Source organism: Ramularia collo-cygni (genome assembly GCF_900074925.1).
Source record: "Ramularia collo-cygni strain URUG2 genome assembly, contig: RCC_scaffold09, whole genome shotgun sequence".
NCBI lineage: Eukaryota > Fungi > Ascomycota > Dothideomycetes > Mycosphaerellales > Mycosphaerellaceae > Ramularia > Ramularia collo-cygni.
In genome coordinates this window covers 790,741-812,190 of record NW_019716263.1, presented here as the reverse complement: position 1 = coordinate 812,190, position 21,450 = coordinate 790,741, and the positions used below count along the sequence as shown (strand labels likewise).

General features: G+C 50.3%; 11 protein-coding genes; 4 read left to right on the top strand and 7 right to left on the bottom strand.

Annotated features, from left to right (window-relative positions):
• Positions 1-461: 461 nt before the first annotated feature.
• RCC_06416 (related to high affinity methionine permease) lies at positions 462-2,176 on the top strand (the record flags this gene model as incomplete). XM_023771679.1 has 2 exons in its annotated part: positions 462-1,990; positions 2,041-2,176. The coding sequence occupies 2 exons, from the start codon at positions 462-464 to the stop codon at positions 2,174-2,176; spliced, it is 1,665 nt and encodes a 554-aa protein (XP_023627447.1).
• Positions 2,177-2,723: 547 nt separating this feature from the next.
• On the top strand, positions 2,724-3,846 carry RCC_06415 (related to 7alpha-cephem-methoxylase P8 chain; the record flags this gene model as incomplete). XM_023771678.1 has 2 exons in its annotated part: positions 2,724-3,094; positions 3,183-3,846. 2 exons carry the CDS (start codon positions 2,724-2,726, stop codon positions 3,844-3,846), a joined length of 1,035 nt encoding a protein of 344 aa, XP_023627446.1.
• A 319-nt stretch (positions 3,847-4,165) lies between these two features.
• On the bottom strand, positions 4,166-4,829 carry RCC_06414 (uncharacterized protein; the record flags this gene model as incomplete). XM_023771677.1 has 2 exons in its annotated part: positions 4,166-4,721; positions 4,786-4,829. The coding sequence occupies 2 exons, from the start codon at positions 4,827-4,829 to the stop codon at positions 4,166-4,168; spliced, it is 600 nt and encodes a 199-aa protein (XP_023627445.1).
• Positions 4,830-5,700: 871 nt separating this feature from the next.
• Positions 5,701-6,969, top strand: RCC_06413 (uncharacterized protein; the record flags this gene model as incomplete). XM_023771676.1 has 3 exons in its annotated part: positions 5,701-5,897; positions 5,955-6,873; positions 6,940-6,969. The coding sequence occupies 3 exons, from the start codon at positions 5,701-5,703 to the stop codon at positions 6,967-6,969; spliced, it is 1,146 nt and encodes a 381-aa protein (XP_023627444.1).
• Positions 6,970-7,190: 221 nt separating this feature from the next.
• RCC_06412 (related to Elongin C transcription elongation factor) lies at positions 7,191-7,672 on the bottom strand (the record flags this gene model as incomplete). XM_023771675.1 has 4 exons in its annotated part: positions 7,191-7,195; positions 7,256-7,389; positions 7,455-7,503; positions 7,552-7,672. 4 exons carry the CDS (start codon positions 7,670-7,672, stop codon positions 7,191-7,193), a joined length of 309 nt encoding a protein of 102 aa, XP_023627443.1.
• A 357-nt stretch (positions 7,673-8,029) lies between these two features.
• RCC_06411 (related to phosphoethanolamine) lies at positions 8,030-9,394 on the bottom strand (the record flags this gene model as incomplete). XM_023771674.1 has 2 exons in its annotated part: positions 8,030-9,213; positions 9,262-9,394. 2 exons carry the CDS (start codon positions 9,392-9,394, stop codon positions 8,030-8,032), a joined length of 1,317 nt encoding a protein of 438 aa, XP_023627442.1.
• A 753-nt stretch (positions 9,395-10,147) lies between these two features.
• RCC_06410 (uncharacterized protein) lies at positions 10,148-11,794 on the bottom strand (the record flags this gene model as incomplete). XM_023771673.1 has 2 exons in its annotated part: positions 10,148-11,347; positions 11,408-11,794. 2 exons carry the CDS (start codon positions 11,792-11,794, stop codon positions 10,148-10,150), a joined length of 1,587 nt encoding a protein of 528 aa, XP_023627441.1.
• Positions 11,795-13,173: 1,379 nt separating this feature from the next.
• Positions 13,174-14,043, bottom strand: RCC_06409 (uncharacterized protein; the record flags this gene model as incomplete). The annotated part of the gene is made up of 1 exon (XM_023771672.1): positions 13,174-14,043. The coding sequence occupies one exon, from the start codon at positions 14,041-14,043 to the stop codon at positions 13,174-13,176; it is 870 nt and encodes a 289-aa protein (XP_023627440.1).
• Positions 14,044-14,632: 589 nt separating this feature from the next.
• On the bottom strand, positions 14,633-16,153 carry RCC_06408 (uncharacterized protein; the record flags this gene model as incomplete). The annotated part of the gene is made up of 1 exon (XM_023771671.1): positions 14,633-16,153. The coding sequence occupies one exon, from the start codon at positions 16,151-16,153 to the stop codon at positions 14,633-14,635; it is 1,521 nt and encodes a 506-aa protein (XP_023627439.1).
• Positions 16,154-18,781: 2,628 nt separating this feature from the next.
• Positions 18,782-19,612, top strand: RCC_06407 (uncharacterized protein; the record flags this gene model as incomplete). Its single annotated transcript, XM_023771670.1, has 1 exon — positions 18,782-19,612. One exon carries the CDS (start codon positions 18,782-18,784, stop codon positions 19,610-19,612), a length of 831 nt encoding a protein of 276 aa, XP_023627438.1.
• Positions 19,613-20,169: 557 nt separating this feature from the next.
• RCC_06406 (uncharacterized protein) lies at positions 20,170-21,383 on the bottom strand (the record flags this gene model as incomplete). XM_023771669.1 has 2 exons in its annotated part: positions 20,170-20,488; positions 20,545-21,383. 2 exons carry the CDS (start codon positions 21,381-21,383, stop codon positions 20,170-20,172), a joined length of 1,158 nt encoding a protein of 385 aa, XP_023627437.1.
• Positions 21,384-21,450: the final 67 nt, after the last annotated feature.

The window sequence follows — 21,450 nt, the reverse complement described above, 5'->3', positions numbered from 1 at the left end:
CAGTGCCAAGGTACTACCTACTCCATTGGTTCTGGGCGATCCATCCTCAATCTATTCACGGCCATCATGACAGTGAAGAGTGCTGGTTTGATTCATCAGTGGAACTGGCGGTGGCGTCTTTCTACAGCCAGCACAAGAACAAAGATTCACGTGGACGCCAGAAAGGCGAACGCCGCCGTTCATGGCTCGTCAGACGATGCTCGTGCTCGGATGGCGTCATTAAATCACAGCGACTCGCCCATACGCTCTGCTAGCGATCCGGCGGTGTGGTGTGAATATGGAACAATATGCATGCATCCGCTAGTGTTGTTATACCCATTGCTATGAGAAGATGGTATAAGACGAAATGGAGCGATTTGACTTCTCTCTGCTGACAACTTCCTGAACCTCCTCATCTTGTTGGTGCCTTTGCACTTGACTCGCTATCAGACAATCCACCTCTATTTATTGCTTAACACATCATGACGAGGGCAGCGAATGGCCATCAGGAGACAGCCGAGAACTCTGCTCTCCTTCTTGCGTCTCCGAATACCACAATCGACAACTATAGGTCCATTGCTAACGTCGAACGCCATGACTCTGTTATTTCAAACCTCAAGCTCTTTCCCGCAGACCTCGAATCCGATGTCTTGCCAGAGACAAGCGCATTGGGAAGGACTCTGAGCTGGCGGTCCGCATATCTTCTCACAATCAGCAAAGTGCTAGGAAGTGGAATATTCGCTAGTCCAGGTGTCATACTTGCCTCCGTCGGCTCGCCCGGTCTTTCTTTGACATTGTGGGTGGTAGGCGCTCTCTCCGCATACTTTGGTGTCATGGTCGCCATTGAATTCGGCAGCATGCTACCGCGATCAGGCGGAGATAAGGTCTATCTCGAATTCGTCTATCGTCGACCGCGATATCTGATGAGTATACTCGTGGCGACACAGGCCATTGTGTTGGGCTTCACGGCGGGCAATTGCATTGTCTTTGCACGATACATCTTGTTCGCCCTTGGAGTTGAGGCGGAAGAATTCACGCGAAAGTCAACCGCTGTGGGCTTGTTGACTGGAGTCACCATCATCCATGCTTGCTTCCGGAAGATGGGAATCCGGATCCAGAACGCTCTAGGCTTGATCAAAATCGGGATGGTCGTCTTCATGGTCTTCAGTGGGTTGTTTGTTATTCTCTTGCGTCAAAACAGTGAAGATATCGACTTGAAAGTCCCAACAACAACTGAGCTAGACTGGTCCTGGACTGGACTATGGGCTGGCAGTATCTGGTCATGGGGTGCCATTGCGACCTCAATTCTCAAAGTCTTCTTCTCCTTTGCAGGATTGAATAATGTCAACAACGTCCTCAACGAGGTGAAAGATCCCGTTCGGACTTTGAAGTCTGTTACTTTGACAGCTCTGGCCACCGCTTGTGCCATGTTTCTATTGATCAACATTGCATACTTCTCCGTCGTTCCCCTCGACGAAATCAAGACAAGCGGCGAAATGGTCGCTGCTTTGTTCTTCGAAAGAGTCTTTGGCCAGAACGTCGGACGCAGATTCCTCCCTCTCATGGTAGCACTAGGATGTGCTGGCAACGTCATGGTGGTGACCTTTGCGTTGTCCCGACTCAACCAGGAAATTGCACGGACTGGCTTGATACCATTCTCTCGACTACTCTCTTCTAATGCACCTTTCCAATCACCTCTGGGCGGTTTGATACTCCACTACATTCCCTCCGTGCTTGTTCTCACAATACCCAGTGGAGACGTCTACTCTTTCATTCTAGAAGTCGAAAGCTATCCAGTCGAGATCTTCGCGGTTGCCATCAGCATAGGTCTCATCTACCTTCGAATCAAGCGGCCGGAACTTGAGAGACCCTACAAAGCTTGGATCCCCGGTGTCTTGGTGCGAATTTTCATCAGTTGTGCTCTCATAGCAGCCCCGTTTTTCCCGAGTGAAGCGCAGAGAGCCAAAGGCGTGCTTGGTGCCGCGGCATATGCTCTTGTGGGACTGGCTGTGTACGTTTGATTGTGTCACTGCTGCCTGAAAATTTGCTGATTTGGGACAGGATCGCTTTTGGCGTCGTGTATTGGCTTGTGTTTGCTAAGATTCTGCCTAAGTGGCGCGGATATCGACTTGAGGATCAGCTTGAGGTGTTGGATGATGGGACGACGATTACAAAGGTGGCACATGTGCCGATATGAAGAGTCAAGTGTTGAAAGAGAGCTGGGTCTTTACGAACTCTACGATGATGATAACCGTGTTAGAAATCTTACAACTGACATTAGATTAGATTTCTCTTGCATGTACTCTTGCAGCCAGCCTTGCACAACCTTTATGAAATGCTGCTTACACCTTTCGCATTTCTAATAATGTGGTGCATGATACATCACAGCGGGAGAAACACAGGTTGAACTGCATGGCCGTTGACTTCATGCAAGAAACGTCATACCGCCTTCATGGTTGCAAGAAGAAGAATAACACATGCTCGAATTTCTCCGCTTGCCAGCTTATCAATCAGACAAGATTGTTGGTAGTGCCATCGTCATATAGTCGTTCATAATGGTGTACTCGCGGGGATAAGCATGAAGCTGACATATAGGAGGAGGTCACGCCCAATGTCGCTTACAATTCCAATGGGCGATGGAAGTAGGTATATATGCGAGTTTGTTATGCCTTAGAATAAGAACATCACTCAGCTTGATCAACTTCAAACCAAGAGCACCAAAAAGAACAACACAACACATCATCATGGCTACAGCTACAATTCAACATCCCTCTGATACTCAACCGTCGACATACCATGAGAGCTCCACTATCCCCACAATCAACAAGCCAAAGCCCGAAAAGCACAACGTCCACACAACTCTCAACTTCTTCAAACCCAACGCGGACGGCTCCCCACCAGAACCAATCTATGTTGACAAACCTCAAACCTACGAGCGACCCTTTGAAAGCCACAAAGTCACTATCCAGGATGTGACGGGAGAGGAATCGAAATACAACCTTGATAGCCATGGTTTTCAATTCATCCCACATGTCAGCGAAGAGAAGGACTTTCTTGACGATGAGAAGATTAAAAATCAATACTATAAAGAAGTCGATCAGATTTTAAGAGATGCGTGAGTATGCCTTTCCTCATCCATCCATTCCAAACCCCCAGCAAAAAGGAAAAAGGAATAAATAACTTACCATTGAAACAATAAATAGAACAGGAGCAACCAGAGCATTCATCTTCGACCACACAATCCGCCGTGGCAGCAGCAGCAGCACCACCAAAGAAGAACCCCCCAAATCTTCTTCGCACAAGGAAGAAGAAGAAGAAGAAAAAGTCCCCAAAGATACAAAATCCAAAACCCCCTCCTCCCTCAACACCCCAGTAAAACAAGTCCACATAGACCAATCCTACACAGCAGCCCTCTCCCGAGTCCCCCTCCACCTCCCCCCTTCCGAAGCACCCCGCCTCCTAAAATCTCGAATCCAACTAATAAACCTCTGGCGACCCATAAAACCCATACAACGAGATCCTCTAGCCGTCGCACAATCCCAGAGTATCCTTGAAGAAGCTCTCGTTCCTATTGCGTTTGTTTCCGAGAAGCGTAAGGGAGAGACGCTTTCCGTCAAATTTCATGAGGGGCAGAAGTGGTTTTATAAATTTCGGATGAGGCCTGAGGAGGTGTTGTTGATTAAGTGTTTTGATAATCGCGCTGGGGTGGGGAGTCTTGAGAAGTATAAGGGGAGGGCGAAACGGGTGCCGCATTCTGCTTTTGAGGTTCCCGGGACGGAATTTGATGAGGAAGGGAGGGAGAGTATTGAGGTTAGGGCTTTGGTGTTTTTTGAGGAGGATGGGGAGGGGGAGGAGGTTGGAGCTTGATAAGAGGGTTGGTTATCAAGGGTGAAATTCTTCTGGCAAAGGATACTTTCACTGGTATGACCAGTAGCTTTTGAACTGTCTCGGCGGAATAGATCGAGTCATCGAGATATTATTTCGAAAAGAATTTCGAGTTTTCTGGCCATCACAACCCCTGAATATCTCCGTTCTCATTCCAACGTCTCAAATTTTTCTCTTCTTGTTGGCCGCTTCAGGTTGGGCCGACGCTGGTAACAGCATCCCTTTGCTCTTGGATACGCCCACCATGAATGCTTTCCAATCCTCTGGTCTATCGTGAACGTCACAGGCGAGGAGACCCCCTTCAAAAACCAAGTTTGTTTTTACTCTCCAGAAGTGGGAGAAAACCCGTGCCATCCAAGATCCACATTTCCTCATGTTTTGTCTTCTCCTCGAAACCTTTCAGGTCGTATTCAGACATTCTGCGGTTTACGATCACTTCCCTCAATGGAGAGTCCACCGGAGTTTCTTCAAAAGAGACTTTGATCATCTCAATGTTCAACTTGACTCCGTCAGACACAAGTTCCGCAAGTATGCAAAGCATGACAGCATCTTGGAACTCCTTGATGTCATATTTGTCGCCGGTTATCCAGCACCGAATTGCCAGCAGCAGATCCGTTCGCAGCAGATCTTCGGGAACGGCACGATTGACGATCCACGTGACGATGATCTTCCAGACTTCGATGTTGTCTTCTGGAAGCCTCAAGATGCCGCTCCTGCCTTCCTCGAAGCGGCCCTCGGCAAATGCGCCGATGAAGTATCCCGAAATTCCCTCGAGGACCGATTGCTGGAGATGAACAGGGTGCTCGGAGTCGCCGACGAAGATCTTGACGAGGCGCTGGGAATCCGATGCCAATTTGCTGCAGTGCAGGAATCGTTTTGTTAGCGAGGTGGACAACGAAGAAGGCGAGTCGTTGGACTTACGTGAAGAGCTCGTCGACCATATCGCGAGTCGCATGGGACGCCATGGTGGCGAGTGATGGGTGTGCAATTTCCTCAATGTCTTGTTGTTTGGTACAACATGTCTCTCCTTCTCAGAACCTTGGATTACCGCCTACGTTCCTTCTCCTAATCAGAACGCTTAGCGCTTCTTGGAGCTTGCCTACACAGAATCTAGGTATATGGGGTAGGTACATGGGTTAGGTCCTGCCCTGGACATATACACGGAAGGAACCATGGTATATAGAATGAAAGAAGAAGCGTCTGAATGGAGGCAGGTTTGGAACTCGGCTTGTTGCAAGCGACCGAGAAGTTTTGACGATGCCCGCTGGTTTGATTCACTCACTTCTTGCGTCACCGTATATTTATTTTCACATGTGACCTACGCAATCGACTCGCTCGAGCGAGACTTGCTGCTTGGTTTGCATCTCTGCAACACATTCCGACGACCGTGGTTGCGGCGGTATCTTGTCTGCAAAGCATGCTGTCGATATGAGGTTCTTCTACCAAGATCTCCATGACTTGACTGATGACTCTGCTATTCGAGAGGGACTTATAGCAGCTCCAGAGTTGGCGACGCTGTTGAGAGGGAGGATACGGAAAGATTCCATGATACTCCCATGACCACCAGCAGATCAGCGAAGTTCTCTTATTTTCACAGACCGCGATATCAAAAAGACAAGCCACAAAGCTTCCATTGCCATCATGCAGGATCCTAAGGATAATGTGCGCATGCACCTGTCCGGCTAAAGTGAAGGCCAGCCCGCATAGTCACTCGCCAAGCCTTGCTAAGCATGACTCAGGAAAGCCAACAACACGAGTGAGTGACTCAGAAAAAAAAATCCCACTCATCTCCCCGACGACTCATTCTTAGGCCGAACTAGTAGCCTTTGAGATCGGATGTTACTTGAAGTAGAGTACCGACGCGCTGTAGAGCATATATACCAACAATCGAGGATAGTTTTGCGGTACACGCTTATTAGTTCCGTTCACCTTTCAACCCCAAACATTTCAAATATGAGTTTTCTCTGCAGCGCCTGCTCGGTACACTTCGATGATAATTTCCAGAGACGCGAACATATGCGTGAGGAATGGCAGTAAGGGAACAGCATGTGTCTTGATTTTCTGCGAGTTCTGATGAAGTGTTTTTTTAGCGTTTACAATGTAAAGCGTAAAATGGCAACTCTCCCGCCAATTTCAAACGAAACATACCAGAATGTATTCGCACCTCAAACCGAAGTAGAGGGCATTGAAAGTGATCCGGAGTCGTCGCCACCACCACTACCACCAGCAGAAATCAACAACAACAGCAACAGCGACATCGATCCAAGTTCATCTGACCTCCAACAAGATAACAGGCTTCCCACTCCACACCAATGCATTTTCTGCCTAGAATTTGCAGACAGCATTTCGCAGAACATCAAACACATGGCCGCATCACACAGTTTCGTGCTCCCAGATTTCCAAAAGCTACAGACTGATGTAGAGACTCTGCTCTCCTATCTCAGCCTCGTGGTGGTGGGGTACTGTGAGTGTTTATATTGCGGCGCCAGAAAACGTTCCGCATATGCTGTGAGGGCACATATGCGAACCAAAGGACATTGCATGCTGGATCTCTCCCCCGGGTCGGAGTTTCTTGAATTCTGGGAGTCTGGGGAAGGTTCGATGAAGGATAGTTATCAGCTGCTGTCGAAGACGGAAATGCGACTCGCTTCAGGAGCTGTTGCGACTAGTCGGGAAGAGGCTCAATATACTGGTCAACGGCGGACGATAAGGTCGTCGAAAGATGCTRAGACGCCTAAAGCAATTCCCACAGCGCCTGGGAGATCAGAAGAACCTCACGATAATACTGTGGCATCGGCGTCTGATCGCGACGGCCAGTTTCAGACTCAAAGACCGTCGAGAGCCTTGGCAATGCGGGATCAGATGGGCTTGACTGGATTATCCGACGCGCAGAGGCATTCGCTTGCAGTAAGTCAGAGAAAGATTGACTTGAGTGCTCTGAGATCGCGGAATAGAGCACAATGGACGCTAGAAAAGCTGGGCAATAAAGTCAAGCAGAAGCACTTCGTCGTAGGTTCTCCCTGCCGCTCAGGTCTGTTCCTGGATCCCATCATGCGCTGAACTTCTCCAATATAGCCCGATGTGCCTGGGAGGAAGAATGGATAGACAGGTTCTGTTATTTTCCGAGACGAGAGGGTGGCGATGAGGAGAAGCAGAATTGAATATACTTGTGGAATAAGCGGTAGGAAGGCCAGATCATACCTTTGGTTGCGACAGCTCTGTTGTCGGTGTTTGCGAGATGCCTAGAAAACAGATTTAACCACCACAACCCCAACTCCACGCTAAATCGAGCTCTTGTTCGCATATGGCTTTGCAACCGTATCAGATCATACTGGGAAGTTGGTCAGCGGGACAGTATATACAGTATATCATTCACCAAACCAGCACGAACCACTCAAGTAATCAGCAGCCATCAACAATTCCAAGCAAAGTTCCGGCGGAATATCCATATCGGCTACATTTGATGCATCCTTGTGTTTCTCATTGTAGTAAAGGTACTCGCACACCTTCTCTAGTACCAAGCCGCTGTGGCGAATACATGTCAATACAAGAAGCCTCAAGATAAAGTATCTGCGGGTTGGATATCTTACTTAATACTGTCAAAGCGGCAAGTATTGGTCTTGGATTCAATGAAACCGTCTGAAGCTGGTCAGTGGCTGTGGATAAAAGAGATTTGGATGCTCTTACTTGATGGATGTAGCATTCGGGCGATGACCTCGCTGATGCAGGCGGCCGATCGGCGGATTGTGAAGACATATCCGTCGGACGCAATGAGCGTGACATAGTCGGATACTGTCTCGTTGGCCATATTGTTGGGTTTGAGATGAGTTGATGTAGAAATCGTGGGTATCAATCGCGAAGTGAGGATGAAGATAGCGCGTTTCTCGGGCGGTCACGTGCAGATTGAAATGTCACATCCCCTTTACCTTTTATTTCCTTAACTTATATTTCCTCCGACTACCAGACAGAATGATTCTTTTGCCTCCAAACCGCCTCATACGAGTAAAAGGTGTGGTCATTGCCTACTTCAACGTGCTCAAGACTGTTTCAATTATACCTTGTACTGTACTGTACTCGAAGAAGTTGAGTCTTCCTCATAGCTATATCCTTCGCTCACTGGGTATCATCGTTGAAAGCATCACAAATCTGTCCTCATCCCCGGTCCTCACAAATTTCCAGCCTTTCTCTTCTCCTCCGCCTCCGCCTCCCTCTCAGCCAAACTCTTGATACCCTTCTTTCGCTGTCTTTCAATGTAATCCTCCTTCCGCTCCATGATCCTGCCAACAATTTGCTCGGCATTAACTTCCTGGAAGGCATGTGCCGCAGTCTCGATGTAGATTCCCATAGCTTTCGCATCGGAGTATTCGTCTCGTCCCGGTGAGTTGGTGGGACCATGGTATACTGCATTCGGTGTTCTGGCTCCCGCATCGCCAAATGGTAGTGTCTCGAGGTATGCTTTGACAGGAACGAACGGAGCTCCAAAGACAACAGCATGGATGTATGCGCATTGCACCACGCACAGTCCACGCTCAATGACGTTCATGATGGGATAGTTGCCACCTCGGTGGGCGTTGACAACAGCATCAGAGTGAACGCCTGCAACGATAAAGGCAGGAGGATAATCACTCCCGGTCTTCTCAATCCGTTCCCGCTGCTTGGCTTCTTCAAACCAGCCACTCTTATGGCCCCGCTCAGACTCCATCTGAGATACGGTCTGCAGGAAGGCGATGTGTCCAGAAGAGAAGAGATCGAAAGCGCCATCCACATAGACAATCCTCTGCCCAGGTCTCGGTCTTGTCCCCTCCACAATCCGCTCAAACGCATTCGTCCGCTCCTCGTCGTATGTGAAGACCTCAATGCCGGGATCAACTCCGTTCTCCGCCGCCGCATACTCCTTCAATAATCTGCCCACCTCCTTYGCATCGCCCGTCTCAGACTTCTCCTTCCCTTGAATCACCGCCTCCAGACTTTGTACAAAATGTCCGGTAGTCTGATCCAGCATCCTCCCTACTAGATCCGTTGTACTGATCCCTTGTGTCCTGGGGACAATCTTCATTCTGCCCGCCTTCTTTACGAATCGGTATGAGTCCTCACCGCCCGCATCGCTAGTAATGTCGTCTCCGTGAGACACATATTGACATCCGTAATGGGAAATCCATGGAATGCTGGTGACATATGGTGCATTGGGGACGACTTTGGTGGAGAAGCGGCAGGCTTCCATCGCAGCAACTCGTTCCGCCAAAGACATGACTGTGGGGCCTTTGTTGAGGGTGATGTCGGCGTCTGAATGCACGCCGCAGAAGAGAGAGGCACCTAGCCGGCGGGATTGGAGGAGAACGCCGGCATGTCCTGCTGAACATTAGTCATGGCTTCCATCAATCGGTGTTGTTGACATACCATGATGGAAGAAGTCGAAGCAACCGTCGACCCACAATCTGTCTTCGCGAATGGGAATCGGTTCCTGGGGGTCAACGGGCCATTCTCCCGGCCCAGGGACAACACATCCAACATCAGGGTCGATGGTGGCCATGTTGCTTGTGATTAGAGGAAATCTTGGAGATGAAGGATGGAAGGAGCTTCAATGGCAGGAACGAACATGTGGGGATGTTTGGTGGGGTAGCTGGGCCACGCGATTGGCTGGTGAGAGCAAAGTGGGGCCATATCGCTCAGCAGGCCAGTCGGATATACTTTCATCAACGCGATCTTGTTCACGATTTGGACACCGACTTTGACAATCTCTCATGTTCCGTCTTGGAGATGCTTGTGGAAGAGCTATATTAAAGTAGCATCAGTGCCTGTTTTCCTTTTCGAGTCGTCGCTCGCTTGCAACGGCAGCCCAAGAAGACCAGCATGCTCGACATCCACGGTACTCGCGCCTGCTGCTGTGCACAACGCCAGTTTGTCAAAGCCCGTCTCATTCGCGTCGAATTTCTCTAGAAAGAGCCTTCAACCCCTGCGTATGGATTTCGAACTCACAGTCTGGGTCGTTTGGTATGTCTACCATCCACGACGTACAGCTGTAGAGGGCGAGGCCTTGAGATAGTATGAACTCCACATCAGGAGAATCAACCCATCTGAGGTGGATGCAGCTGTCACGCTCAACAATTCAAGCGTATTGAGATGCACACATGAGCCAGATCATCTCAATTTCTCCAAGAAACGGCGGAACTGCTGAAGAGCCATTTCGAAAGGGATGTCTCTACATATGCACAGATTCATGMACAATCCTACCCGCTTACAAACTCCAACCCTAGTCCCTCGATTCCAACGCAAAGCTCCATCTCTACTGAAAATTAACCAGCACAGTAGTCTGAAATATCCCCTCATCATAATCGGCACCCACATGCAAGCGTCCCGCATCATCCTTTGCGAATTGATTTTCGCTACCAGTACGACTTCCAAAAGTGCAGAACAGCGCATTAGCTCCCCCTGCCGAGGCTATGTCGCACACGCCTGTATCTACAACTGCATTGCGGTCGAAATTGACCGCAGTGGAATCCTGGCGAAGTACAGTCGCGGGATGTCCGTTGCGGGAGGAGACTAGGTTACAGGAAGAGTCGAGCGTGAAGACTGCTGCTGTGACGCCTGTTTTGAAGATCAAGTAATCGGGATCGGTTCGAGGACCATTGACGATTAGTTCTTGGGGAAGGTATCCCGTGGTGATGCCGCTGTCGTCGTTGCTGAGCGATGAGAGGGTGAAGGGGACGTTGGATTGGCATGCTACGGCGGGCGTGGTTGGTGTTACGCTGGTGCTACTCGTTGTCGTTGTTGTGCTAGAAGTAGCGGTCGTGGTAGTGCTGGGCGCCGTTTGGAATTGAACCACCACATCGGTGCGATAGACTCCTGCGGCGATGTTCTCTCCAACGTACAATCTCCCCATCTCGTCCAGAGCAAATTGATTGGCTGTGCCGGTGCGACTTCCAAAAGCGCACGACAGTGATCCACTTTGTAGTACAGTACACACGCCTGGTATAAAGCCTGGAACGGCGTCGAAGATGACAGGAGAAACGCCCTGGTCAAGACCCACAACAGCTGAGTTTCCGCTGGTAGAGGAAACAAGGTGACAGGAGGAGTCAAGGGTGAATACTGCTGATATAAAACCCGGMTCAAAAACCAGATTGGCGGAATCTGTCCTGGGGTTCATCGATTCCTGCGGGATATATCCACCGAGGGAGTTGAAAGTGTCATCGTCCCTGACTGACTCTAAAGTGAAGGGGAGGTTGGATGGACATGCTAATGGGATTGTTGTGGTCGTGGCGGCTATTGTTGTGCTACTCGTGGTTGTTGTCACTGGGGTGGTTGTTGTCGTGGTCACTGGAGCAGTCGTGCTAGATGTGGACGACAGGGTCGGGGTAGTTAATGATATTGTCGCCGAAGTCGTGGTGGTAGTCGTAGAAGATGTGGTTACAGGTCTCGATGTCATCGACGAAGAAGTTGCGGAGGTGCTCGTTCTGGAGGTAGTCGTGGAAACACCTTTCTTAGTCTAGATGGCATGGTCAGAGGATCCCACATTGCAAATTAACATGGATATTGAATGTCTTACGGTCGTGATACAGCTTGTTGTTGACTTCGGAGTAGCCTTCTTCGTTGTTGTTGTTGTTTTCGTCGTCTTCGTAGCCGGAGAGCTACAAGCCTTGTCACAGAACTTGTATGGCGAATCCGACTTCGGACGAACGTTGTTCTTGACCGGTACTGAGTACAGTCGGCAGACCTTATTGCCGTAACCATAGCTCTGACATTTCGAACTCTTCTTACAGGAGGCTGCACAATCGGAGACACTGCACTCGCGTCTGTTCACAACATATTGTCCACGATCGTACCCGACAACACCACAGGATTGGGTATGTCGCTTCTCGACATGTTCGAGGGGAGAAGCAAGGGATCCATCGAGCAGTATTGGCAAAGTGAGAAGGACATGAAGGAGCTTCATTGTTGCTAGGAGAAGTGAGGATGGAGGTGAAGTTTCGTCCCGTCAAGATCTCGCGGGGCATCTATTAAGTAATCTGCCCAGTCGCAGGCTCGGGAGCGAGGCGAGTACGCATTTGGCTATAGTGATTTCTCGAATCACCACAGCGAGAGTGCTGCAACCGTATGCGGCTAGACATTGTTCCAGAGAGAGTCTAGGCAAAGGAGTCTTGTTCGTATTCTTCACGTGGCAGTCGGGTAGGCCGTGTGGCGTAGATAGAGTTGAAGTCTAGAACCACGAATTCAGCCACGACCAAAATACTGTCATGGGTACCTACTTGGGCAGCATCTTGGAGATATGTGTTGCAGAATTCCGAGTTATGGATGCACATCTGCTCCTCGTGTCGTCTCGCTATACCGCAGTCTTGCGGTCGCCCTTCACGAGGACATGGTGGAAGCCACGATGTTCGAAGTCTGCAATGGAATGGGCATGCTTCTTTACGACAATCACTTGTCGTACATCTGTTACCACGAGCACCATCTTGTTCTTAAGCAAAGATGGAGATGAGCTCTCGTTCACTTCGTGTTGATCAGATGCGACTTAAACCAAGGGAAGGCGAGTGATGGGATGTAGTTACTGCGGCATTTCGTGCCGAGTGCCAAGCTTAAGCTAGGGGATGCTGTGTGCTCTGTCATTGGATAGCGGAGCTCGTACCGTGACCCGAGCTCCTTTATCCGACTACAGGTACATGTACCTACCTACTCAATCCAGAGAATACATCATGACCGTTATTACATCAACCACGATGAATCTCCAAACTACTGAGCGATCGGCAAATTCTGACGACAGGCTATCTCGAAAGTCTGCGAGAGCATGCAATCTGCCTCCTAGACTTGGAATCGCCAATGACTCGCTCCAACCTCCGGCAATTCACGCCTAGCGAGCAGCACAGCTTAGCACCGATGGTCTCGAAGTTGACGAGATCACCCGTGGGCTTGCACAGTACAGTAACTTACTAGCTTTCCTCTCCGCGTCTCAGCTGGATAACACTACCTTGTCGGCATATCACCGCACAACAGTGGACGCTGGGACGATATATACGACACCTTACACGAGGCGGAAGCAAGAATTGATGCTATCGAAACGATCCATGGCGAGATTAGGCAGGAATGCTGAAGATGGCTGCCATCAGTGATGTGCATGTCACTGTGTGGGATGGGACATACCCTTCGCGTGGCTGAGACAGGTTGCAGCGCTAGACTTTGGCAGACCTTTGATGCGTTCTGGAAGAATCCCGCACGAGACGGAGCTCACTTCGAGAGATTTCTTCGCGAGTGTTCTGGCTTAACCGCTCTCGTCTGCTGAAAATTCCGCTACACGGGGTGCGGCGACGACACTCCAGGTCATGGTCCAACTCCCCACTTTCCCCGGCCCTTACCACTTTCAGCCTCGTCATGGTAATATCGGAAACGAAATGGTTTCTTTTCTCCGGCATTCAGGAGCGGTCTTGCCCACCATCCAGCATTCCAAGGCATCACCCACTCGTACGTCGTCCTGTAGATTGACATGAACTTTTCATCCCACCCAGGCTCTGGGCAGCTATCAGCGAGCTTGGAAATCTCATCAAACACTTTTTCGTCTGGTGCAGGCCGTGTCCAGCCCAGCAAATGAAGGCTCTGGGATGACTGATCACAGTGATCGACGACGAACCCGTGATGTGCACTGCATTTACTCGCCAGCTTCAGCTTGTCCAGCTGGAAGTAATCGCACAAGACATCGATGATGTAAAAGCCTGGTCCTTTTTGCCCACCAACTACCAGCCAAGTCGATACAACCACAGCTCTGGCCTTGAGATCCTCTCGACGTCGGATGGTCTCGACATCCTGTTCTTTACCTTTGAACACGTGATCCAAGGAAGTCTTGACAGCAAGTTTGAAGTATTCGGCCAGTGCATCCGGCACTTGATAGACGCTGCTATTCCTAGGTCGCTTGTACGAAGCTCCGTCGAAATGTGCCGCAAAGCAGCGGTCGTCGTCGATAGGGATGTACACTCCCACACATGTCGAGCATCCGGTAGTGCCGATGATGGTCGTCTTCACGATCCCTTCGTCGCCTTGTCGGAAGGGAAGCTCCAACGGAAAAGTATAGATACCTCCCATTCCTTGTGGCACATGAGCTGAAAGTTTCAGCCTCTCACCGGTGGCGGCTAGATCTTCGCGGTTCTTGTATTTGCTTTGAGCTGACCGAGGATTACTGGTCTGTGTATTGTTCATTGTGGAAGTAGATCGCCCTCGCGTTTGGGAGAGCTTCGTCCGGTAAGTTTAAACTTCGCTGATGAGATTTCTTTCGAACTTTCGGTGTCGATTGAAAGAGGAGGGAGAAGCAGCGCTCAAGGTTAGTGTCAAGATTTCATTGTTAAGCGCGAGTAGCAGACGGCGACGTTGCGCGATGAGATTCGTCTCTGGAAGAAACGGCTGGTGTTCTCAGGAAGATTGGCGACGCTCGATATGGAAAGGTAGGGAACTAAACCTTGGAGATCGTTGCTGACGGAAACTGTACTACTCAATTTCCAGGGGTTGCAACGATGCAGCACGCCAAGCCGTCGATATCAGGGGCTACATTCTGGCTTGCGAAGTAAGAACTCCAAGACTTTTCACGTGTTCTGACCTGTGTATTGCTTAGCGGCAGTCATTTACGAGAAGTTCACGGGAGTATGAGCTGAAGGCACGGCGTTGAAGTATGGATGGAATGATCCAATTGAACTGTTTCTAATTTCTAAATCTGGATGTTTACTCTTCAGTTTTACGGCGGATGGAATGAATCACGGCTTCTTGAGGCTTCTCTGCGGCGCTGATAGCATCCTCAGATCTGCCCCTCGAAGCTCGCAACGTTGCCGCTTTGTTTTTTGGAAGCAAGCATGTCCTTCACCCACGCCTCCACACCGTCGAGCGCCTTGGACGGGTCGGTACGATGTGGAAGAAGAAAGTTTTGGATCTCTGCTGGCGTTACCTGTTTTTCTGGGATGGAAGCCGCAAAACGTCTCCCCATCTGCGCCACGTCTGGGCTGGTGCGCTCGCCGCTGATGTCCTTGTARATATGGCGGAAGAGGCTTTCGGTGACCTCGGCTGAAGCGTTTCCAAAGAGGATCTTCATGTCGATGCGCCCCGGACGAAGAAGTGCTGGGTCGAGAGAATTGGGAGAGTTGGTGGTGCACACGAGGATCCTACCCTCGTGTGAGGCAGCTCCGTCGATGGCGTTGAGCAGGCCAGCCAGGCTGACGCCTGGCTTGGGTTTGACTGGGCGACTCATGAGCGCGGTGGTCCGGGGATCGCTGGGGTTGTTGTCGGAGTCCTCGTCGGCTGGCTTCGCGGTTCCTTCGCGCCCGATTCCCGCGGAATCTATATCCTCCAAAAGGCAAACGCAGTTGGGGGGCAAAAGGTCGTCGAAGACTTGCTGAAGCGTCGTGTCGTTCATCCCAGGTTGGGCCAGACTTACGATGACCAGCGGAATATTGAAGTGTCCAGCAATGGCGGTGGCTATCGAGGTCTTACCTGTCCCTGGAGGCCCATAGAACAGGTAACCTATCCGCCAGGGAATACCTTGATCCGCGTACCAGTTTTCGGAAGCAATAAAGTCCGTCATGGTCGTAACCATTTCGCTCTTTTTCGATGCATCCATGGCAACGGAGTCGAGCTTTCTCGCAGGCTTGTAGACCGAGCGGGTTCCAAACCCGCCATATCCACCTTGGCCGGGAATTATTCGTATGATTCGAGTCGTGTGCTTCTCGCCCTTTGCTTCCTGTTTCAGATGATCAAGAAAATCCCTAATGGGCTTGACGTTTCCGGTCAACGAGAAGCAGGAGAGGGTGACGTCGGGGTCCGGAACACCGGGCGTCTCATGGAGAAAGGGATGGAAGTTGTTGTTGGGCGTTTGTACGTCTTTGCGAGTGAATTTGAGCCAAGTGCCGTTGAATTTGAACCAAGCGTCCGTAGTCGGGGCGGGCAGGTAGTTCAGACCGTTGGAGTCCTTAGAGGCGGTATCGTATGGCGCGAGTTGTACTGAGCGTGGGTTCTGTCCGAATCCTTGCTTTGATAGATGGGAACATACCAACTTGTTAAGCTCATGAGAGCCAGGTACGGTGAGATGAGATAGTAGGGATTTCTGCACGCCGCTGGTCAGTGTGTAGATTCTGGAGACATGTTGCCAGAGACCGGTGAGYAGGATTGCAACGGGTAGAACGACGGCTAGAAACCTATCGAGCCATGGGAAGTAAGAGCGTAGGGAGGAGAAGAATTGAAGACTGACCTGATCCACGCTGAGGTTGAGCACGTCGGTATGGTTTCCTTGCAGTCCAGCTGCGATTGTGGTGAGGAAAGCGGACATGGTTGTGGTGGGTGATGATGCGAGGGCACCGACGGTCGCTATCTTTGAGAGAGGGTTGAAAGGGGTGGGTCGAATGTACACGGTGTGGTTGGGTTGTGATTCGATCAAAGTCGTATAGAAAAGGCCGGCTTTTCTGTGATTCAACGAAGATGGTGGTCTCGATGAAGCTGTGGCTTGATGATGCTGTTACGACTGATGATCTGAGACACTATATGTACCTATCACCTCCCGGGTCCAAGCAATGGGACATTCTCCAGACCTTTGACAATGTCCTCGTTGAACAAAAGCATACCAACGCAATGCCGGAGTAGCAACTCCAAAGCAGCTACGAAAGTTGCTCATGAGAAAGTCCCAATGCCATTGTAGCCGTCAAAGAAACCTTCAATGCTATTGCTCGTTGTTTTCAAAGCATGACAAAGCCCATTCTTCTAGACAAAGCGAGTGTGATCAGATTGGGCAACACCGAAGTCTGTGCCGCAATACGTACTCAACTCTCAATGCTATTGTTCATCATTTGTTGCTTTCCAAACCATGGTATACCATGCGTAAAGAACCCCCGTCAAGCGTGCCAGTCTGTCCAATACTACATGCTGGAGTATGGAGTGACGTTGAGTTCTTTGTTCGAATGAGGAGCCCCTGGACCTGACCCTGAGCCACCTCCCTCTTCACCCAAGGTTCTTTGCAGCCGTTCTCACATGTGACGATAGCCGATGGATGAGTGCTCTGCTGGAGCACAAGGAACCATGCATGTCAGTCTGTATCGCCATCCCTGCTCCTACCTCCTTCTCAGACATTAGATTGCCGCCCGGTCGCTTCCTTATTGATTTGCTTGGCTTCCTTGGCTTGCCTAAGGGTCTGAGAACAGAAGGTGCTAAAGATTATCCGGTGCAACCTCAACATCACAAATTACAACGTGGCCGTTACCTATGCCCGTATACTAGAGCTGGATCTGATAGAGTAAGTAATTTTAAATCCATTCATTCACTTTTTATATACGTACGACGTTAGGCTGCCGAGAAAATATCAAATCATACAAAGCATCTTAAAAAGAGCATCTCGCATTCGTCTTGCCGACAATCTCAGCAAAGCATGGATGATATATCTGGCCTTTCGTATGGTTTGATGCTTAATTTTTCGCTCGGTTGGTCGACCTTCGTCTCGTATAGTCATCGGGAAGGACCACTCCTGACGCTACATACACTATCCATGAGCTGCTTAGAGTGCTGCCATGTCTAGCTTGTCTCTTCACAGTTCTGAGTGTATTTGGTTGGATGCCAAACCGGCTGACTGAGTGTTCCATTCTACACTTGGTATTCGCGAGGCCAAGCGTAGGTTTTACGATATTCGGTTACAGCCGATTAGTATCTGCGGTACGGTACATCGAAGTCGACTGTGGATGCTTTCGGCATGTGACCTCTTTTTCCCACGTTCCTTTCTAAATGTGCGGTACGGTATTAAAGTTGAGTATGGAAGCTTTCGGCATGTGATCTCTTTTGCCCACGTTCCTCTCTGAATCTTCGGTACGGTATGTTGAAGTCGACTATGGAAGCTTTCGGCATGTGACCTCTTTTGCCCACGTTCCTGTCTACATCATTGGTATTATGCAAGGAGAGATACTGCCCGGTAGGTATTATATGTCCGAACTATGAGTCGGCCGAGATGAGGTTGAAGTGGCTAGATCCTTTGTTCTTATGGCAGGGTTGTCGCTCCTCACGATAACAAAGGAACAGTGCATCCTTACCATGACGAAGGAATCGCTACGAGATGACCGGTTATTAGAACTCTATTGATAGTATGTCGGCCATCAGTAGAATCTATGTTCGTAAGCTAGGCCGAGGAAGTCGAAGCTTGCCGGCCCTCCGTGTAGTAAAGCGACAACGATTTTCGCGTACAGCTAGCTACAAGCACAAAAGTGAGCAACCTCGAATTACGTCTTCTTGACAGTACAAAATACTTGACTGCTGCAAGTAGGCTGGCAATCTTCAATTTCACCGGACCTTGAGGCCAAGTAGCAACAAGCATTTCACTCTCCGGCACTCGGATTAAGGTTTATCCGGGACCGATATTTCGCAGGAGCATGAATTTAAGGCTTTTGCAAGCTGGAACAGGAAGTCGATCTTCGCAAGACAGAACCAAGTGCATAAATTTACAAGCCCCTTTCATCATATCTCCTTGAACGTCATGGGTTTTCGAAGAGAAGAGGAAGTACTCAACTCAAGCCCGGCGAATTTTTCCGCTGAAAGAGAGGGATTCCTCCGCCGCGAACCGCATGTTGGTATTGCGAAAGTTTACTTCTTACTAATGACAAGCATAAGTTAATGGACCCATGGTCTTGAGCTTGCTGGGAGATGGAACGTAGAATTGATCGGAGACGCACGGCACCCATAGTCTTAGCAGTTTTCCTTTTTTTAGCCTCTCTCCTCTCTCTCTTTCTCTTCCTCTCAATCAACTTTCAGATATCAACGCTCGTCCACAACGCCCTGCACACCGCAAAGACCAGGACTGCAGAGAGCTTCAACACAGCCACTTGCTCATCGACCATTCTATCCTGCAACTCACCAACTTCCATTAACTTCCGAAACCTCACCGGCCTCGACTCACCTCACCTTCCCCTCCGTAAACGCCACAATGCTCGCTAACATCCTCGCCACTCTTTTCCTGGTAGCAACCGCCCGAGCCACAGCTATTGAGGTCCAAAATTGCACTCAAAGCGAGGCAGACAACGTCGTCCGGGCTCTCGGATTGGGATTGCAATGCGTCGACACAGTCTTACAAGTCCACGCCGGCTCAATCGCCTTTGCCGGAGACAGCAACACCGTTCTACTCGAACGCTACTTCGGCACCACCAGCCCCGAAGAATTCAACGCCATCACCGACGTCTTCTCCCACATCCACGACAAATGGAACGACCAACCCTACGTCTGCAAAGGAGACATCATCGAACAAGTTTGCGGCCCGAACTCTGGTGCTAGTGCTTTTACAAAAGTCCAACCTAACGTGACTGGATCTTCGGTCGGATTCCAAACCCAACTCATTGGTTTCTGTCCTTCATTCTTAGACAATATCAACTTCGACACCCCCTGGCCTTCCCATGTCATGATCCACGAACTCGCTCACGCGACAGTGGATCCGCCTCCGGGAGATCTCAGGCTTGAACCGTTGGGAACCTGCTACGGCGAGAAGAATTCCCAGCAGTTGGCTGTGTGGTCGAAGGAACTCGCGGCGAGAAATGCGGATAACTATGCTTATTATGCTGATCATCTCTGCGATGCGGTTCTTGGAAATGGGGTTCCGGCTGCTGAAGAGGATGTTGATTGGAGTGAGCAGGACTGGTATTTGGCTGATGAAATTGAGAAGACTGTGCTTGATACTTCGCCAGAGTGTTTGCATCAGTTGGTATTGGCAGGTAATGGGCTTGGTGCTGCGTGGGGCCAAAGCGGCTCGTGCGTGCGGAAATGATTTTCGATGGAGCAGCTTGGAAGAGCTCGAGGGGTGAGTTTTGGGTTCCAGTCTAGGTGGCTGGAGAGGGAGAGTGGAGTTTAGGGAGTCATAGGTGGCTCAGCCAATTCTTTGGGTACTTCGGAGCTTTGTGGGATTACGGGAAACTTCGAGCTTCATACCCACTCAAGGGGATGTGCTTCAAAGATTTCTGCATCGTAGGTTACGTCTGCCGTAGCAATGTTAGAAAAAATCGACAACAAGCCTTCCAGATTCCATCTCCCACATCGCCTGAGGACAGACCCTGAAACGAGCTCAGTAGGCAATCATAAACCGAGATAGATGGAACGAAATGGAGAGCGATGAGACTTAGGAATCCCGGTCCACAAAGTTTAAGCGCAACGTATCATTCATGATGAGATGTATGTACAGCCACCACCCATCCATCAATCGACAAGAGATACCCTTCATTCGGTTCGCCATGTACGCCATGCGATGCTCCATACCAAGTTCATGTCGTCGTAGTAAAACCCCAGCTTGAAACCCCACTCGAATAAGAAAGACCCTCCATCGTTCTTTCAGTCCAATGTGCATGTACTGCTAGCCGAAGTCCATCCCGTCAATCGGTTTGCAATATCCGCAGCATAGCAGTGCGTAGCGACACCTAGACTCAGATCGTTGCCCGTCACGCGACCCGAGTTGTAGATTCGTGCAGCCTTGTAGTATTTGCTGACGTCGTCGCATCCGGCTTGCTGGACTGTCTGCATGAGACCATCGCCGTCTGGAGTGCCCATGGTGCCGTCTTTGATCATCTGGGTGATTTGGGATTTCGGGCAGGGATTTTGGATGCCGCCGTTGGCCGGGTCGTTGCAGGTGCCTTGGCCGTTGTGAGATTGCCTGGGCTTGAGTTAGTATGACGTTCATTGATTCAATCGTCGAAGGAAGATACTCACATGAGGCCTGGATTGCGGACACTGTAGGTAGTAGTTGGAGCACGGACGCAGCCTTTGCTTTCCTGCATGACAATCGCCAGGATGTATCGCTCATCGAGTCCGGCAGAAGCTGCAACTTCTGAGATTGCAGACTTGAGATTGGCGTTCTCCTCATCCGAGTTGTTGTCGACTCCGAACTGAGCGCAGGAGACGCCGATGATTGGAAGGTTGGCCTCCCAAGCGCCGTCGTAGGAACACCACTCGCTATCCGATGGCCAGCCTGCGCCGGTAGAACCGTCGCCCAGGTACATCTTGAAGATGTCGCCAAGACCAGAGCTCGAGCCAGATGACGGCGATGAGGATGCGGAGGAGGGAGATGGTGCAGAGGCKTGAACCGAGCTCGAGGTCGGAGCGGCATAAGCAGTCGCAAAAGTGGTGGATGGAGCAGGAGCCGAGTATGCTGGTGCTGAGTTCTTTGCWGCACCTTGGGAAGGCGAGCCGTAGACTTTCGGCGCTGGATTATGAGTCTCCACCGCTGCCGCAACAGGCGAGAAGGTCACATCGAGACCGGGAGTCTCTGCGGGTCCAGTGGCAGCACCGTCACACGCACCGAATTGGCATCCTGTACCGCAGAAGTCTGCCGTGGTGCCACAGAATCCATACTGCGAGCAGCAAGATCCAGCAACACATCCGAAACCCGAGTCGCCGCCACAGACGCCGTTGAGAGGCGATGTTGGAAGCTCGGATCGACCGGCGAGCGAGACTTCGAAGTGGCGAGCGTGGAGTTGCGCATGGCGATGCGCATGAGGAATGGCGGCAGCCAGAGAGGCGCACATCACAATGGAGTTGATGAAGAGCATTTTCGATGATTGCGAAGCGTTGTCGAGTTTTGATGATTGCACTTGCTTCGTTTGATTCTGCGATTGT